This window comes from Diachasma alloeum, unplaced genomic scaffold (genome assembly GCF_001412515.2).
Source record: "Diachasma alloeum isolate Michigan unplaced genomic scaffold, Dall2.0 Dall_scaffold_00865, whole genome shotgun sequence".
Lineage (NCBI taxonomy): Eukaryota > Metazoa > Arthropoda > Insecta > Hymenoptera > Braconidae > Diachasma > Diachasma alloeum.
In genome coordinates this window covers 9231-29924 of record NW_021680986.1, presented here as the reverse complement: position 1 = coordinate 29924, position 20694 = coordinate 9231, and the positions used below count along the sequence as shown (strand labels likewise).

Here is a 20694-nt window from a genome sequence, read left to right as displayed (position 1 = left end):
GAATTGAATTGGCAATTCTCTCGCTGGAGACTGCACATACCACGAAACATTATAAATATCAAACGTAAATCCGTAAATTTAATAAATCCGATGGAGGAATTGAGTTAACGAAATTGAAAAAGCAATTAATTAAACAATCAAGTACATTACTGCAGATAATATATTTTCTCTCCTTAAATTGAGTTAAACCTTATAACTTTATTGATGAATGAGTATTTCATTATAAAAATGTATTATTATAAATAGAAATATAAGAACATAGACGAGATGGCAAGGTTTTTCATGGCGCACCTTGAGTGGTTTTTTCTAACAGTTAAAAACGTTATTGGATAATTACGATCTAATTAAATGGATTAAAACGATACTTCAGAAACACAATGATGATGAACAGACCTTACTTTGTGAACAAAAAAATAAATAATAAATTCAAGGGGGAAAAGAATATGCAGTTGAAACATATATTACAATGTACAAGATTCTGTACAATATTCAAACTTGTGGCAGAAAAAAATACCCTCAACTATTATTTTCCTTGTATTTTTGATTGCTGAATGATGTTCAGTGAATCCATGAATTTTCAGTAGGGCAATCTCTCTAGCAAATAAAGGGGACAATAGGCTAAAAGTATTAAAACTATGTACACAAGATAATCAGGGAACATTGCACTGAAGTTAACACAATCACGATTTCACTTTTTCTCTATTATTTCTTCAATCAAGGATAATTCAAACGCTGATATATCTACGGAATTCGTTCCTCTAACAACTGCGATTTGTTGTTGTTTTAATTATTCTAATGAAAACCTCCAAAAACCATTGGAATTTAATTATCATCTATCCTTAATTTATTCCATCAATCTAGTATATTTTAATGTGCAATTATACATTAACATTTTTTTTTGTTTTTATTTATAAATATATAACAAAAATATATGATAATACGACCTATATACAATGAAAAATCTATAAAACTTACGATATACTTTTTGAACCTGATGTTGCATCTTTTCGTTTCTGTAAATGAGCCCCCTCTCTCGAAATATAAATCTTCAATTTCTTCATTTATATCGTTTTCACTTTCCACCCTTTCTCTATGTATCAATAGGCACAGTAAAATTGATTCTCGTGGATAAAGTCTAGAATTTTTTTCATACGATTAATTTTAACGAATAAATGAGAACAGGTGCGAACAATAATCATCGCTCTTTTATTACCGCAACACATTTACAATTGCTCGATGTTGCATATTCACGAGTGAATTTTTTTTTCTTCATGAGAATATATGTCATGTTACCATAAGGTTTATTACCCATTACCACTCTCTATTGACGTAAAAACTAGGCACTTTCATTCGATTTCTCATTAAATTCCCGACGCACCTGGAATTCACTTCTCATTGAGCTGAATTTGGGGCCTCAAATGAACACCTTCGTCAATATCTCGAGATCGGCAGAGTCGAATTCAACGATTTTTTTTTCATTCTGAAGGTATTTTCGTGAACTTTAAAATGACACGAGAGTCGTTCAAATCGCATCGTTTGTTCGAGAGATATCGACTGAAGAAGTTCACTCCTCCTCATCCTTCCAGTGGGAAAATGAATTCCATAAATTGATGCATCAATTCTCCACCGTTTTGTAACACAATTTATCCTCCAAAGGCCAGAAATTTCTCAATTCAGTGCAAAAAAAAATCATGGTTCATGTCATTTAATGATTATAGCCTTAAGCAATACGTCAGTCTCCGGCGAATTAGTCAAATCATGTGGACGTGGTAAGTTTATCGGCATTATCATTTGAATTATAAATAAAAGATGAATATTATACCTTGATAAAGGCTACATGCGGTACCCCATTGAAATTTCAAAACATGATTTTTTTTTTCTTCAAATTCCATCAACACTATTCACTTTTTTCCGTAAATGAAGGACCTGTTACGTAGACTGATGAATCCTCTCAGTGACTAGCTTATTATATTATGCAGATATGCACTTATTTTCCTCAATTTCCATCAGTTTAAACGTTTCAATGGCATTAACACGATACTATTATCCCTCAGTATTTGAAAAGAGTCTTCGTTGTTCGTAATATGCTATTTCAGTGGTGAATTAACGATAAAAATTGTGTTTTTTCATCTTTCAATTGCACATCTCTCACTTGCATTACTAATTGACGAAGACACGAAATGAATTTACGGAAAAACCTAGCGCTTTTCTCAAGAAATGCTATTGAATTTCTACTGGAATTCTATTAAAAAATTCTATTTGTTTTTGCGCCAATTCTATTGAAGATAATGCGACATTTCCGTGACCCTTTGGTGACAGATATTCGATTAAAACTTGGGAAATTCATGCCCAAGAATTTTTAGCCCAGACTATTTTCCATAAGAAAATGTATATTTTTTCCGCCGATTTTTTTCTGATGATAAAACCAAAAAACAGAAAAATCCTGTCCAAGGATTCTCAGAGAAAAAAATTCCAGCAGAATGTGTCATATAAAAAAATGTCCATGAAGATTTTTTTAATGAGAAAATGGCTATTTAAAATGCCCAGGAGAGTTGCATAATTTTTAAAAGAATTGGTACAAAAAACAAATAGAAATTCAACAGAATTGGTTGAAGAAAGCGTCAGGTGTGTCCATTAAATGTTTTCCACACGTGAAAACAGACATTGAAGTAATAAAAAAAGCACAGAAGACATTCTCAAAAATACCCAAGCCGATATTCTCGCGTTGATTTTGTTGATGAAGGAAAATTTAACAACTGTCTTAAGAGATTATTAAGAGATAACAACAAGTGTGGGTATTGAGATGATAAATAAGATGCGGGGAGTGGGTATTTCAACTAGGTACTAATTATTCAAGTAACTAAACGGCTCGTATCCAATAACGCCTGTCGAATAAGTGTGCGGAATCTGATTGATGAGTGATTAAACACTACTCTTACGCTCTAGTTAAATCTTATACATTTTTAATTAATCGTTAAAATGATTTGTTTTTTTTTACCTCTCAACTCACGTCAATGTTAACACGATTATATTTATGATACAAAAGTCATTCGTTTTGTACATGTACACGGGTGTTCACTTCTTTTTTTTCATTTCGTTACAATTATTGGGAACGAGTATCTAGTGTAATTGTCGATCATATCGTTCATCACGATAAGTTAATCCCGGATTCATTGGATGGACGTTTAATGAATGTTTTGGGATTATTTTTTTTTTGAGGAAACGAAAAAAATGAGGAAATTATCGAGGGCTTCTGGCATTTTATGGATTCAGTGGTGAAATGTGTTGATTTTTTTATCTTTGTAAAAAGGTTTGATGACATTTTAGTCGAAAATCTCGTAATTTCGAGGTAAATAGAGAATTAAAACTTCGAAAAATTCAATTGCCAGTTGAATAATTGAGATCTCAATTTATCACTAGTCTCGTTAATCAGTGATTTCGAAGGAAATGTCTAGAAACCTTTCGTTAACCTTTTGTTTGTCTACATGAACTTTCAGGATTGTTTTTTCCTGCATTTATTATTTTTTATTAATGAAACTACTTCACTGCCTCAGCACTGGAATGATCGAGTCGATGAACTAATTTCATAGATATAAATTAATAAATGCAGACGACAACATGACTCAAAAAATTCATATAGACAGAAGGATTCCGTTTCCCCTTAAGAGAAGCATTAGTCAGTCCCTCAACAATTATTCCTACAATTCCAGAACAAAACCTCAAATCTGAATCCCCCAAACCCCAGAAGCCCCCCAAATCCCACGGCCCACCAAAAACACGTGCCTCGCAGCCTCGTTAATCATCGAAACAAAAAAGAATAAGAAAATTAATCAGTCTGTTGACGAGGCTCCCTACAAATCGTCGTCATGGACACACAAACCCCAGATCGACATTAATACGACAGAAAATAATCAGGTGCATACAACATACCTAAAAGAATTCAATGTCGTGTCACAGATACGCTTCATCCCTACCCCTGACCCATTCACCCAGTAAAATTCACTGCATATTGTGAGGAGCAACTGTGACTTTGCTGTACTGTTCATCAGCCCCAGTTGCCGAGGGCTTCTCCACCTTCTGTCCAAAGCCACCAGCCACTTTAGCCATTCCCTGGTGCTCGGATTTCTGCAGATCCCTGACAGCAACGTAACCAGAGCTCTTCACCTCCGGCTCGTCCCGCCTGTCTGTTCTGCTCTCCCCTGGCTCCCAGAACATTCCATACTCCGAGGACAATGAATCCTCGTGTGACTCCTCCACAACAGTCTCATCCCCCTCATCACTCTTGTGAAGTACATTGAACACTGGAGAAGCTAGAACATAGGGCTTTGTGCTGGCATCAATTGTCCCCGGGACCTGAGGCTGTTTCCTCTCATCCTTAACCAATTTTCCCTTTTTATCAGCATCTGGAAGAGCTCCCACTGCAACGTATGGCTTCATCACCTCGGCTTTTCTGGATGTCGATGAAATAGATTTATCAATCAGTCCAGTTTGCACGTAAGGTGTCTCGACATTTGGTGGATCAATGAACTTGGTCAAGTTCTTGACATTATTAAGGATTTTCTTCTCACGTGGCTTCGCCTCCAGCGAGGCCAGACTGACGTAAGGTGCTGCTGGTTTAGCCTCTGCTAAATTACTGGACAATTGGGAGTAACTGTCGATTTTATCTCGCGATTTTGGAAGCAATCCCACGACACTGTAGCCCCCTACATTGGAATCCTTGGGCACAGGGCTGGGATTATTGGATAATTCCTCTGACGAGGGCATGCTGATGTAGCCAGTGGATGACCAGGTGTGCTGAGGCATCATGAAGCCAGAGGAGTCAGTGAGATTGGGGGTTGATCGAGCCAACGATAAATTATCATCGACAACAGTCTCTCCAGGCTTGGACACCTTGACGTAAGAATCCCATCTGGCTGAATCAGGCTGCCCACTGGGTCTCATTGTCCCCACATTCCTCTGGCGAAGGCTCGAGGACTCCCAGGTTGTCGTTGACTCCAGCAATTTATTCGATGACACAACTGGATCAATTTCCGTGCCACTGTCGGTCGACACGTGTGAGTCCGATGTGAGGGAAGACGTCACAGACTCCTGTCCACTTGAGCAGCCACTCGAGTCAGCTGACGACTGCCTGATGTGCTGTTCAGCAACTTTCTGGAGGAGTTTTTCACCAGCCAAACCCGGCGGCAACTGCACCTCCACATCCTGCATTACCTTGTACTTGAGCCAGACCCTCTTCGATGTGTAGAACAGGCAGAACATGAAGGCAATCGATCCAACGACACCAATCACCCAGATGATGACGAGAATCATCGAGGATGGCCCATCACTGTAGCAATTCCCAGAGCCAGCCTCTGACCACGGACCGTAGAGGTGTACACCATTGGGCGCAATGTTAACAGCTCTCACTGTGAACTCGTGCAATGTATTTCTCCCCTCGGTCTTGCAGTCGGGTATTGGAATGCTCGACTGGATTCTCGTGCTGTTCTGGATGTCACCGTACTTCGAGGCTACCTGGTAGTACTCGAGATTGCCTCCGGGGTTTGCCGGCTTGCTCCACACCACTGAGACTTGACTCGAGTTTATGAAGCGGACTATGGGAACTCGGTTTATCTTCCCTGGAAGACCTATTCCGGTCTGGGTGCGGATTACTGAGGAACCTGAACTGCAGGAAACTGTGCAGGCTGTCACGTAGATGCTGTAGTTCTTGAAGGCCAGGAGATCCTTCAACTGGACGTGCGTCGATTCCTCCACCTGGGGGAGTTTGAAAAATAAATTTTTTAGAATACAATTGAAAAACAAATTTCGGGGGTTATTCATCTTGGGGTTAAATCGTGATGCTATGCATCGACTCATGAAAATATGAATGACTCTATTTAAAATTCAGTAGCGAAGTGGTAAAACGGTTCAAGTCGACTTATCTCTCAGTTCAGTTTTTGAGGAATATTTACGAATTTAATGGAGATAGCGAGATTATCGTTATTATATTTTTTGTAGCTCTCAATCGGCTCTACAAAAAAGTTTATTGCCAAAATATTGCTATCTTCCTTAGATTCCGAGATATCCATTGAAAACTGGCCAATAATCAAAATTAACTTAAACCGTATGGCCACTTCGCTACTGAATTGATTAATTTCTGTGAAATTTAATGATGTTTTGTTTAGGATTATTAGGGAATTTGTGAATAATTATGGAAAGATTATAACTTGTCACAATCTTTTTCGTAGAGCGAACTGAGTTGGTGCTAAAAAAATTTGATATTTTCCTCCGAAATGCAGTGAAAGCAGTAAAAAAAAATTCATTCCCCACCTGTTCGACATTTCCACTGTAGTGGACCTCGTAATACCGCAGGACTCCGTTCATAGCTGCTGGGGGCTCCCAGGAGACCAACATCGTCGAGTTGGTGACATTGGAGATGACTACGTTGCGTGGAGGTGTCGGTGCAGCCTCCATCGTCGTGTTGTAGAGGGCATCGCTGTGCAGGCCCTCTCCACTCTTCGTCAGAACAGCCACTGATATCATGTAGGTCGTGTAGGGTTTCAATCCTGTCACCGTGCCGTGAATCGTGTGGGGATCAGCCCTGATTGTTGTGTTCAGCTTTGGACCCTTGCAGTTGAGGTTGTAGGGGGTTATTATCGGGCAGTAGTAGATGTTGAAGCCCTCGACGATGCCTATGCGGTCGGAGCACTCGAGCTTCCAACCGACTTCTATGAAGTCCGAGCCTATTCGATTTATCCAGACTGATTTCATCTTGCCTACGACTTTGTTGTGGATCACTGTGCAGGAGGCCCACACCATTCCACTCGAGGCGTGCTTCGTATTCGCGGATATTGCGAATTGGTAGACCTTCTGGGGGTCGGGGACTGTCATGTTGTAGATTGTTGTTGAGGAGGAGACGTGCACCCAGTCGAGGAAACCCTGAGGATTCATATTATTCAATTTTTAGTTTAAAATTCTTCGGAAATGAAAATTAAGGAAATTTAGTCGTCGATAAGTGGGGACTGGCAGAGTGAATTTTAACGATTTTTGTTTCATTTTGAAGTGTTTTTTAGAGGGTTTTAAATGAGGTTTGATTTATTGAAATTGAATCGTTGGGTCAGGACATATTGAGTCAATAAGGATGGATGGATTTTTTTTCTGCTTAAACTAATATAAATTTGGTATTCTTGTGGGGACTGGCAGAGTGAATTTTAACGATTTTTGTTTCATTTTGGAGTGTTTTTTAAAGGGTTTTAAATGAGGTTTGATTTATTGAAATTGAATCGTTGGGTCAGGACATATTGAGTCAATAAGGATGGATGGATTTTTTTTCTGCTTAAACTAATATAAATTTGGTATTCTTGTGGGGACTGGCAGAGTGAATTTTAACGATTTTTGTTTCATTTTGGAGTGTTTTTTAAAGGGTTTTAAATGAGGTTTGATTTATTGAAATTGAATCGTTGGGTCAGGACATATTGAGTCAATAAGGATGGATGGATTTTTTTTCTGCTTAAACTAATATAAATTTGGTATTCTTGTGGGGACTGGCAGAGTGAATTTTAACGATTTTTGTTTCATTTTGGAGTGTTTTTTAAAGGGTTTTAAATGAGGTTTGATTTATTGAAATTGAATCGTTGGGTCAGGACATATTGAGTCAATAAGGATGGATGGATTTTTTTTCTGCTTAAACTAATATAAATTTGGTATTCTTGTGGGGACTGGCAGAGTGAATTTTAACGATTTTTGTTTCATTTTGGAGTGTTTTTTAAAGGGTTTTAAATGAGGTTTGATTTATTGAAATTGAATCGTTGGGTCAGGACATATTGAGTCAATAAGGATGGATGGATTTTTTTTCTGCTTAAACTAATATAAATTTGGTATTCTTGTGGGGACTGGCAGAGTGAATTTTAACGATTTTTGTTTCATTTTGGAGTGTTTTTTAAAGGGTTTTAAATGAGGTTTGATTTATTGAAATTGAATCGTTGGGTCAGGACATATTGAGTCAATAAGGATGGATGGATTTTTTTTCTGCTTAAACTAATATAAATTTGGTATTCTTGTGGGGACTGGCAGAGTGAATTTTAACGATTTTTGTTTCATTTTGGAGTGTTTTTTAAAGGGTTTTAAATGAGGTTTGATTTATTGAAATTGAATCGTTGGGTCAGGACATATTGAGTCAATAAGGATGGATGGATTTTTTTTCTGCTTAAACTAATATAAATTTGGTATTCTTGTGGGGACTGGCAGAGTGAATTTTAACGATTTTTGTTTCATTTTGGAGTGTTTTTTAAAGGGTTTTAAATGAGGTTTGATTTATTGAAATTGAATCGTTGGGTCAGGACATATTGAGTCAATAAGGATGGATGGATTTTTTTTCTGCTTAAACTAATATAAATTTGGTATTCTTGTGGGGACTGGCAGAGTGAATTTTAACGATTTTTGTTTCATTTTGGAGTGTTTTTTAAAGGGTTTTAAATGAGGTTTGATTTATTGAAATTGAATCGTTGGGTCAGGACATATTGAGTCAATAAGGATGGATGGATTTTTTTTCTGCTTAAACTAATATAAATTTGGTATTCTTGTGGGGACTGGCAGAGTGAATTTTAACGATTTTTGTTTCATTTTGGAGTGTTTTTTAAAGGGTTTTAAATGAGGTTTGATTTATTGAAATTGAATCGTTGGGTCAGGACATATTGAGTCAATAAGGATGGATGGATTTTTTTTCTGCTTAAACTAATATAAATTTGGTATTCTTGTGGGGACTGGCAGAGTGAATTTTAACGATTTTTGTTTCATTTTGGAGTGTTTTTTAAAGGGTTTTAAATGAGGTTTGATTTATTGAAATTGAATCGTTGGGTCAGGACATATTGAGTCAATAAGGATGGATGGATTTTTTTTCTGCTTAAACTAATATAAATTTGGTATTCTTGTGGGGACTGGCAGAGTGAATTTTAACGATTTTTGTTTCATTTTGGAGTGTTTTTTAAAGGGTTTTAAATGAGGTTTGATTTATTGAAATTGAATCGTTGGGTCAGGACATATTGAGTCAATAAGGATGGATGGATTTTTTTTCTGCTTAAACTAATATAAATTTGGTATTCTTGTGGGGACTGGCAGAGTGAATTTTAACGATTTTTGTTTCATTTTGGAGTGTTTTTTAAAGGGTTTTAAATGAGGTTTGATTTATTGAAATTGAATCGTTGGGTCAGGACATATTGAGTCAATAAGGATGGATGGATTTTTTTTCTGCTTAAACTAATATAAATTTGGTATTCTTGTGGGGACTGGCAGAGTGAATTTTAACGATTTTTGTTTCATTTTGGAGTGTTTTTTAAAGGGTTTTAAATGAGGTTTGATTTATTGAAATTGAATCGTTGGGTCAGGACATATTGAGTCAATAAGGATGGATGGATTTTTTTTCTGCTTAAACTAATATAAATTTGGTATTCTTGTGGGGACTGGCAGAGTGAATTTTAACGATTTTTGTTTCATTTTGGAGTGTTTTTTAAAGGGTTTTAAATGAGGTTTGATTTATTGAAATTGAATCGTTGGGTCAGGACATATTGAGTCAATAAGGATGGATGGATTTTTTTTCTGCTTAAACTAATATAAATTTGGTATTCTTGTGGGGACTGGCAGAGTGAATTTTAACGATTTTTGTTTCATTTTGGAGTGTTTTTTAAAGGGTTTTAAATGAGGTTTGATTTATTGAAATTGAATCGTTGGGTCAGGACATATTGAGTCAATAAGGATGGATGGATTTTTTTTCTGCTTAAACTAATATAAATTTGGTATTCTTGTGGGGACTGGCAGAGTGAATTTTAACGATTTTTGTTTCATTTTGGAGTGTTTTTTAAAGGGTTTTAAATGAGGTTTGATTTATTGAAATTGAATCGTTGGGTCAGGACATATTGAGTCAATAAGGATGGATGGATTTTTTTTCTGCTTAAACTAATATAAATTTGGTATTCTTGTGGGGACTGGCAGAGTGAATTTTAACGATTTTTGTTTCATTTTGGAGTGTTTTTTAAAGGGTTTTAAATGAGGTTTGATTTATTGAAATTGAATCGTTGGGTCAGGACATATTGAGTCAATAAGGATGGATGGATTTTTTTTCTGCTTAAACTAATATAAATTTGGTATTCTTGTGGGGACTGGCAGAGTGAATTTTAACGATTTTTGTTTCATTTTGGAGTGTTTTTTAAAGGGTTTTAAATGAGGTTTGATTTATTGAAATTGAATCGTTGGGTCAGGACATATTGAGTCAATAAGGATGGATGGATTTTTTTTCTGCTTAAACTAATATAAATTTGGTATTCTTGTGGGGACTGGCAGAGTGAATTTTAACGATTTTTGTTTCATTTTGGAGTGTTTTTTAAAGGGTTTTAAATGAGGTTTGATTTATTGAAATTGAATCGTTGGGTCAGGACATATTGAGTCAATAAGGATGGATGGATTTTTTTTCTGCTTAAACTAATATAAATTTGGTATTCTTGTGGGGACTGGCAGAGTGAATTTTAACGATTTTTGTTTCATTTTGGAGTGTTTTTTAAAGGGTTTTAAATGAGGTTTGATTTATTGAAATTGAATCGTTGGGTCAGGACATATTGAGTCAATAAGGATGGATGGATTTTTTTTCTGCTTAAACTAATATAAATTTGGTATTCTTGTGGGGACTGGCAGAGTGAATTTTAACGATTTTTGTTTCATTTTGGAGTGTTTTTTAAAGGGTTTTAAATGAGGTTTGATTTATTGAAATTGAATCGTTGGGTCAGGACATATTGAGTCAATAAGGATGGATGGATTTTTTTTCTGCTTAAACTAATATAAATTTGGTATTCTTGTGGGGACTGGCAGAGTGAATTTTAACGATTTTTGTTTCATTTTGGAGTGTTTTTTAAAGGGTTTTAAATGAGGTTTGATTTATTGAAATTGAATCGTTGGGTCAGGACATATTGAGTCAATAAGGATGGATGGATTTTTTTTCTGCTTAAACTAATATAAATTTGGTATTCTTGTGGGGACTGGCAGAGTGAATTTTAACGATTTTTGTTTCATTTTGAAGTGTTTTTTAAAGGGTTTTAAATGAGGTTTGATTTATTGAAATTGAATCGTTGGGTCAGGACATATTGAGTCAATAAGGATGGATGGATTTTTTTTCTGCTTAAACTAATATAAATTTGGTATTCTTGTGGGGACTGGCAGAGTGAATTTTAACGATTTTTGTTTCATTTTGGAGTGTTTTTTAAAGGGTTTTAAATGAGGTTTGATTTATTGAAATTGAATCGTTGGGTCAGGACATATTGAGTCAATAAGGATGGATGGATTTTTTTTCTGCTTAAACTAATATAAATTTGGTATTCTTGTGGGGACTGGCAGAGTGAATTTTAACGATTTTTGTTTCATTTTGGAGTGTTTTTTAAAGGGTTTTAAATGAGGTTTGATTTATTGAAATTGAATCGTTGGGTCAGGACATATTGAGTCAATAAGGATGGATGGATTTTTTTTCTGCTTAAACTAATATAAATTTGGTATTCTTGTGGGGACTGGCAGAGTGAATTTTAACGATTTTTGTTTCATTTTGGAGTGTTTTTTAAAGGGTTTTAAATGAGGTTTGATTTATTGAAATTGAATCGTTGGGTCAGGACATATTGAGTCAATAAGGATGGATGGATTTTTTTTCTGTTTAAACTAATATAAATTTGGTATTCTTGTGGGGACTGGCAGAGTGAATTTTCACGATTTTTGTTTCATTTTGGAGTGTTTTTTAAAGGGTTTTAAATGAGGTTTGATTTATTGAAATTGAATCGTTGGGTCAGGACATATTGAGTCAATAAGGATGGATGGATTTTTTTTCTGCTTAAACTAATATAAATTTGGTATTCTTGTGGGGACTGACAGAGTGAATTTTAACGATTTTTGTTCCATTTTGAAGTGTTTTTTAAAGGGTTCTAAATGAGGTTTGATTTATTGAAATTGAATCGTTGGGTCAGGACATATTGAGTCAATAAAGATGGATAGATTTTTTTTCTGTTTAAACTAATATAAATTTGGTACTCTTCATCTGATTTTTGTATCGAGGGAACCCCGAGGATTTAAATTATTGAATATCTAGTTGAAAATTCTACTGAAAAAGAGAATGAAGTAATTTTAATCGTCAATAAGTTGACGATTTTATTTTCAAGACATTGAAATGAGATGTAATTTATTGAAATTATTCTGGGGTTGATGAATAGGAAGAATGCTATACTCACAGTGCACTGATATGGCCGATCTCGTTCATTATCGCACCAAAAGATCGTGTAATTGGTGATCTCAGCATTCATTATAGGAGGCTTCCACGACAGTTCGTACAATCCATCTTCAAATGCGATTTTCGTGAAGGCCAGGGGCTCTCGCGGTATCCCGAAGCGACTCGGTACGAAGATGACAGCTTTCTCTGGATTCGCACCGACGACATTAGCCGTAACCAATTCAAATCGATAGCTGTTGAAACTGATGCCCTTGAACTTGGCGTAGGTTCGGGTTGTTTCGTTGGGCTCTATCAGCGATGTTCTGCCGTTCTCCTCCACGTGGGCCACTTGGTATCTGAAGTTGTCACCGTTTTCCAGATACGGGGGAATCGATTTCCAGTACAAATAGACATCCCTGTTTGCACTGTTCTCGGTTATCTCGAAACTACCGATGTCCGTGCGTGGAGGCAGGCCAGGTACTGACGAAGAAAATTTTCATTTTTTTTTGCGCAATGAAGAGTTTAAAACAAGCGGACAATTGCATTTTTTTTTATAAATAAGCATTATACTTCTTATAACGGAAATTGTTGTTCTCGACCATTTGTTTTGAAATTGCTGACATTCATTTGGGCCATGTTCAGCTCAGCAGCAATAATTCATTGCAAATTTACTAATTCGATTGCACTAGGTTTGGCATGCTCAAGGCATTCCTCTTCAGGTGCATAATTTAGTCAAACATCAAAACTAGTCAATAAGAAAATCTATCATGAATTCATTGGAGCTGTCAGGGAAAGATGTAAATAGACAGCCCTAACCATAATGTATTTAAATAAAATATGTGTCAAATTGAAAATTAATTTCTGCGCCAGAAGCTTAAAAACTTCATGAATCTTATCGTTTGTCTTTAAAAAACACGGCCAATGTAAATTTGTAATTCTTCTATTTTTTCAGGTCGTAGTACTACCCAGGGATAGCCGTACTCGTAAATCATAATTATCATTAAATTTTGAAGCTGTCGTTTAGTTAAGATCACTCTTAAATTTTCAATTATTTTAGTAATCATCAATTTAAATATTCAAATTCTGAACTATTTTACTGATCAATAATTTAGGTAGGAAGATTGCCGATTATTTGGCCAATTGGTAATCCCTTTTAAGGAATTAGAATTATTTACTTAATGAAAAATTCATAGACTCATATTATTAAATATTCAATTCATCATCAATTGCAAATTTCAATTAATAAATCATAATATCATTAATATCATTAAAAAAAGAAACACATGAAGTTAAATTTATTTACTACGGCTTCCGGATGGAGTTAAATTCCCAAATCACCACGAAAAATGAAAAATACAACAAAACTCACGTCTCGGTGGTGTTCTAAACGTGACATCGCTGAATTGACCCCACTTATCCTCTCCAATAGCCACAGCGCTCTTCATAAAAACCCTGACATCGTACAGAGTATTTGCAAATTGGAGATCCGTCAAATTGAAGTGTTTCTTGTACATGTGGATATCATTCGTGATGTTGATTACCTAGGGAATGATAAAAAAAATCTCATTCCTGGGTATTGTTCTCCCACACAATCTCTCCCCAGAAAAACTCTCCACATATCAAAAACATAGAGAAAAGTAATCATCCACTCTATCTCCCAGTTGCTCCTGCATATTATCCATTTAAAAAAAAAACAAAATAAAATCTCATTCCTCGGTATCGCTCTCCCACACAAGCACCCCCAGATAAATTCCCTATATATCAAGAGCATAGAGAAAAATAATCACGCTTTCTGAACTTGAAAATACGATACGAAATTGGCTTCACAGGAAGTTGACTTTATCAGTTTTCTAATAAACACGATACACGTGCATTTCTGGTAAACTTGAACAGCATTTATCATGCTGTTTACGTTCGATTGTCTTCCGCCTAATGCATCAACAGTATTGAGCGATTATTGCACGACAATTGCATTGAATTCAGTAGCGAAGTGGTAAAAGGAGATGAGTGCATTTTTCACATCATTTTACGTCGGATTATTTTAGTCAGGAGTGATTTTCGGTGATAATGTCAAAACACATTTTTTGTCGGAAATTAAATCAGCTACAAAAAAGCTCTCTTGATATTATCTCCTAAAATCACTCTTCACCAAGATAATCCGAATTTTAAAAAATAAATAAAAAATGCGCTCATCTCCTTTTACCACTTCGCCACTGAATTATGGACAGAGGAATTATTTTCGAGTTTGCACACCTGCCAAGTTTTTCTGGAGTCCCATTGGTGCTGATAAGTCACTCGGTGATGCAGACCCGGTGGAAAATTCTGCATTGGAAATGGCACGCTCCAGTGAAGAAGAACGCTGTCTGATGTTTTATTTACCACTGTGAGATTCGATGGCTTTGCTGGAATCACTGTTAACGAAATTTCAATTTGATAATTCAGTTGTGATGTGATAAAACTGGAAGACAGCTAAATTTTTGGAACAGATATGAAAAATATCTGACGTTTAGCTAGAAACCGCCGAATGAATTTTAGCCAGAATTCATTTTTTCCCCTCAATCCATTCACTCTCAAAATGAATAGTTAAAATTAAAATTAATCTTCTTAATTAAATCAATTAATCTTCTCCCCTTTGACCGAGAAACTGACGAAATTGAAGGCATCACTCACCATGAGCATAGTGGTGGAATTTGTACAATACAGATATATTCCCAAGGACATTCTCAGCAGTAAGATTGAAGATGTAGTACTCGTAGGGCTGCCGATAGATCGGATTCGTCGATGTATCCCAGTAGCATCGATTTTTCGCCAGTGGTTTCTGGTCCTCCTTCTCCTTCGGGCAGGGATAGAGCTTGCGTCCACCAGCGCGTCCCAGCAATTTGAAGGCAAGAGAGAAACGAGTCTCAACGTAATTGGGCACTGGATCCCACGTACACGTCATGTTCTCCCAGTTATTCGATACGCACGTGAAGTTTTGGGGCTCTTTCGGTTTGGCTGGAAGATAATATTTAATTGTATTAAATTGTGTTTACTAATCCTTAATTGTGTCTTAATTAATAATACTTAATTGTGGTTAATTCCTCACATTTAGTATTTTTAATTTTTTTCATGTGTGAAGTTTATCTTTATATCAAAACACATCTAAATTGCTTAATTGTTGATCATGAGAAAAAAAACAGCATTTCTAAATTTTTTTAACTCACAAATTATTCTTCACTTCCCAAATTTTAATTTTTTCGTATTTATCATCCGCAAAAATGATCAATTCTTGCTTCTCAGATTTTCATACATAAATTCTAAACTCTACAAAATTCATGAAAATTCTTCGGTTTCCCAAGTAATTCGAGAAAAATCTTTGGAGATCTACGGTTATCTGGAAAACTGAAATTTTCCAAAGAATTCAAGAAATTGTTTCAGTTCTCTAGGAAATCATTTCATAACCCTCCCCTCATTTTTCAACAATTATAGATTTTACTCAGATTATTTTAAAAAGTCAAAAAAAGAATTAATCGAGGATTAAAAATTATTCATTGATGTTTCAGTCTTCATTCTCTTAATTCTCTTCAAGTCATTATCAATATTTATAAAATATCTGTGAGTATATGAAGTTTAATAAATTCGATTTCTTCATGTTCACAACGAATAGATAAGCGCGCGATAGCGCGCGCACAGTTCTAGTTCTAGAAAATTCTAGAAAAATCCAGAGCTGTACAGAATGTTCTGGTGAATTCGGCAATGGTCTCGAAAGCTCTCCATTTTTTCAAGCCTTGATCATTCATTCTATCATATCCCAAACTGCTCTGAAACCCCCTAAACATTTATAAAAATCATTCTAGAATGTTCTAGCATTTCTCGTCGAAATGTCGACTCCAAAGAAAAAAATTGAGCCGCCGTAAGACGGGCCACTACACACTAGTTTCCATAATATTACAAGAAGCAGTGGTCGGAATATTACGATTTCATTTCCTTATTCATGTCATCAATACGGATTATCGAGGGAACAAACAATCCTGAATTCTATGAAATACGGTGAAAGCGGTAATCGATATTATTGATGACTTCATGAATGCTAACAGGGGCCCTCTCAACGATATCCCATGGAATGTAAACTGTTTATCGGTAACTTCCTCAATGCGGTGCCTCACTGAGGGTATTGTGTGGACAATGACGTCGATCGTCTACAGATACTCATGAAAATAATGAGTAACGAGAGTTGCGATGAGATAATAAGCGACTTGTTCCCCGCCGAGGGAAAACCTTTCGACCTTGTGATAGATAAATCTAATGAATGAACTCTGTCTAGGGAATTGAGGACATTATGAAGAATTTTAACTCCTCGGTTTTGAGAATTCATTGAGTTTTTAAAGTTTCTCGACTAGAACAACTCTATTGAAAAATAAAATTTTCAGATTAATCCCGAATTAAGATGAAACAGAATGAACAAGTGTAAAATGAAGTTTGAATGAATGATTCGTCCTTTTATTATTTTCAGAATACAACAACGAATTTCGCAATTTCAAAACTTAGTTCTTTGCCAGCAGAAGTGATTCTTGGCAAATGACGTACGTCGTCTACAGTTATTCGCGAAAATAATGAGTAACGAGAATAGTGATACTATAATTAATAGTCCACTTGAGATATATGAAGATAATTAATGAATTCTCTCATGGGAATTGAAGAAATTATAAAAATGCCCTAATAATTATTCTGTTTATTCTTATTCTTATTGTTATTATTATTATTATTTAATTTATTCAATGAAGTCTTTCAATTTCTAGAGTAAACCCGTTGTTAAAAAAATAACACTTTGAGATTAATCCCCAATGGACTGATGAACCGATGAAACGGAACGAAGAAATTTCAAATGAATTCTTTTGAGAAGAAAACATTAAATTTCGTAACGTCAACGTTCTCAACGCAACTGAAGAGAGAAGAGGGCTCTGGGTGTTTTCATTGTTTGGCAATGTCCTAACTTGACCTTATTATTAATTTTTTTTACCCGTATATCTTGAAAAATTTGATGGGTATATGAAAGAAAATGTAAAAACCCGAGAGAATACACATGGGACGAATAAATAAATAAAAAGCAAAAAATTTCTTAATTTGATAAATGACTTGACTTCTCTGTCAATAATTTCCTGAATATTCAATACCTCGCTGATTATTATACCACCGATGGCGCGGTGTCTCGAGTTATCCGCAAAAATAATGAATAAAGACAGCGATAACGCGATGAATAGTCAAACCTCTAGACCTTGGTGAAGCCGAGCACAACAACAGAATTCTTCAAATTCGAGAAAAACATGAAAATTCCATAGCCTTTGAGAAATTCAGTGCGGTCTCTCAGTCTCTCGACCCCGAGGAACGATAAACCGAGGCTATTGATATGGTCATTGCTACGAGGAATGAGAATATATCTATTTACTCACATCCAATTACGACGTTATTGAGGCATACAGCCTCGTACTTCTTGCTGTAGCCATCGTTGAGCCTCAGTTTGCAGTAATACATGTCTTTAGATGGTGGTGGCTTCTCGACAAACATCTCAATTGTCGTTTCATTTATTATTTTGATGAACTCGGGCTCCATTTCCCTGTTACTGCGGAAGAATATCAGATCCGATGCATTTTTACCAGGGAATTCTGCATCAATGTACGTCTTATTCAGCATACAGAGAATTCTGAGGGGTCGGCCCACCTCGAGGACAATGTCACCTGCTGGCCAGGTTCCTGTGAACATTTATTCGTTCGGGTAAAACACTTGATTTAACAGAAAACAACTTGTCATTACGATTGTTCTCGATTCAATTCGGGACAAAGGACTATCGCGTTCAAATTTATTTCGCAATTGTGGGGGGGTTTCAGGTGTCGGCTGGGAATATTTCATGATAACTGTACTTGGAGACGGTATTGTGTGTGGATGTATGCATTTAGCGCGAAGCTGAGAATTCCAAAATGAGAGATAAGGGGATATGCGCTGTTTCAGTGAGGCGAGTTATTTTTGGAGGACATCGAGGTGTTGAGGTGAATGTTCAATCGGTGGCGATGGAGTCGCATGATTTGGATGAATTTAGGGGCATTTTGAGGCGTTTCCGAAGATAACAACACCCAGAAGAGCCTAAATGACTCAATTTATTGCGTTCTCATACATTATTGAGTTTTTCTATTCTCATGTGGTGATGCAGGCGAGAATAACTGTTTGCGTCAAATAGGAAATTATTTGTTAATTAATTGTTTGAATCAAATGAGAAATGCTTTCATGAAATTTCCTGATATGCGCTGTTTCAGTGAGGCGAGTCATTTTTGGAGGACATCGAGGTGTTGAGGTGAATGTTCAATCGGTGGCGATGGAGTCGCATGATTTGGATGAATTTAGGGGCATTTTGAGGCTTTTCCGAAGATAACAACACCCAGAAGAGCCTAAATGACTCAATTTATTGCGTTCTCATACGTTATTGTGTTTTTCTATTCTCATGTGGTGATGCAGGCGAGAATAACTGTTTGCGTCAAATAGGAAATTATTTGTTAATTAATTGTTTGAATCAAATGAGAAATGCTTTCATGACATTTCCTGATATGCGCTGTTTCAGTGAGGCGAGTCATTTTTGGAGGATATCGAAGTGTTGAGGTGATTGAATGTTCAATCGGTGGTGATGGAGTCGCATGATTTGGATGAATTTAGGGGCATTTTGAGGCTTTTCCGAAGATAACAACACCCAGAAGAGCCTAAATGACTCAATTTATTGCGTTCTCATACATTATTGAGTTTTTCTATTCTCATGTGGTGATGCAGGCGAGAATAACTGGTTGCGTCAAATAGGAAATTATTTGTTAATTAATTGTTTGAATCAAATAAGAAATCCTTACTTACACACTGAAGTCGCATGATTTGGATGAATTTAGGGGCATCCAACGGACGAATAGCCCAATTTTAATTAAACTAAATTGTGCTAATGATTTTTTTCGAAGATGAGTCTCGTGTTCTTGGGCATTACGGGATGAATGAATTTAGGGTAATTTGAGCCCTAGATTAGTCACCTTATGAGGGAAACCCGACGCGCGTCGTTTTTCTTCAATTACAATTGACTTGCTAACCGGAAAAATTCAATTTTTTTTATTACATCTTCCAAACCCTTAAGAGGATTTATTCAGTTCATTCAGCAGAAATATATAAACACAGATAAATTGATTTTACATGATTTTTCATATCTTCAGATCTTTTATGCGATCCAAAGAAATTGAAGAAAGCTCTACCAAAATTATTCATAAAAAAAAATTTTCTTCGTCAATTGAAGGGTCTAAAAAATAATAGTAGTTTTTAGAGCAACATATTTCCCACGATTCCTGAAGAAAACACATTATTTCGGACCGATCAATTATTTTTTCCCATGATAAATGAAATGGCCCGTGACGCGACGTTGCAGGAAACTGGCTAAACGCGTCCGGGGAGTGTAGAGTGAATTCGGCAACGCTGGAGCCTAAATAACACGGCGGGGAATCCCCGCGGAGGTGACCAATCGCAGGGCCGCGTTTGGTGACTAGACTAGAGTTAAAGTTGAAGGGTAAAATGAGGACTGAGGCTATGGGGAGATTTTAGAATCGAAATTGGGATATTTTGGTGACGTGAAAATTGAATTACATTATTTAATCACAATAATTTACTCACGTCCTGGTGTTTTCAGGCCCAGAGCGCACTGGTCCGTCGCCGAGATGCATATTAAGCTGAATAATATGAATACAAGTGACTTCCAAAGATGATTGAGTGGAGAATTTCGGTAACACTTGAACATACGTCTTAACTTAATTCCACACACACTGGTGACACTGTCAGATTCAATCGTTCTGTCCGCACCATTACAGCTAAAACTAGTATTAAAACTCGGTGAATCATTAAACCCCTTCAATTGTCTTTTGTCACTGGAGTGGGCACTCGTTACACCGTGAGTAATTCGATCGTGACGTTTGATTTTGTTTCTCACACGACTTGTGGAACCACATGTCGATCTGAGATGAGTCCTTCTGGACGCCTCTGACTGAGACATACTCCGACTTTTATTGTCGGGGGTATTCTCATAGTTTAGCGTCGGTAAATTGCTTTTTGTAGGAGACATTCCTCCGGTTGACCACACTGGTGTCTCCATTTTCCCTCTCCCATCACTGAAAAAATGTCAACAATAACTCGCTTTTTATCGAATGCAGAAGTCTTGGGGAAAAGAAAAATGGAAATATCTCCGGAACGAGTGGCTGTTTCGGTAAATGTCAAGAGAGATTTTTTGTTGGAAATTCAATTCTCCACAAAAAAGATGTTATGACATTTCTCGATAAACCCAGTAGTTTCGGAGATATTGCGAGAAAAATCAAATTAGGTCATTTAAAAAAATATGCAGATTCATCCTCCTATCTTCAACGATTAAATAAAAGGTTTTTTAACACGAAACGTTGATAGAGGGATTGTAAGAGTCTATGCAAGGGTAAATATGAAGTTCT

The 20694-nt window shown here is 36.2% G+C and overlaps 1 protein-coding gene across 2 annotated transcripts in view; it reads right to left on the bottom strand.

The window, feature by feature from the left end:
• Positions 1-142: 142 nt before the first annotated feature.
• LOC107045041 (cytokine receptor) overlaps positions 143-20694 on the bottom strand; it is a 24907-nt gene continuing 4355 nt past the window's right edge. For both annotated transcript variants that reach the window (XM_015267143.1, XM_015267144.1), the window contains exons 2-9: positions 19874-20364; positions 17638-17937; positions 14879-15202; positions 14462-14619; positions 13578-13749; positions 12231-12688; positions 6307-6915; positions 143-5751 (exon numbers count right to left, since the gene is read on the bottom strand). In XM_015267143.1, the coding sequence (XP_015122629.1) occupies positions 4000-5751; positions 6307-6915; positions 12231-12688; positions 13578-13749; positions 14462-14619; positions 14879-15202; positions 17638-17937; positions 19874-20348 (4248 nt within the window). In that variant the 5' untranslated portion in view covers positions 20349-20364 and the 3' untranslated portion in view covers positions 143-3999. The remainder of the gene's footprint in view (positions 5752-6306; positions 6916-12230; positions 12689-13577; positions 13750-14461; positions 14620-14878; positions 15203-17637; positions 17938-19873; positions 20365-20694) is intronic.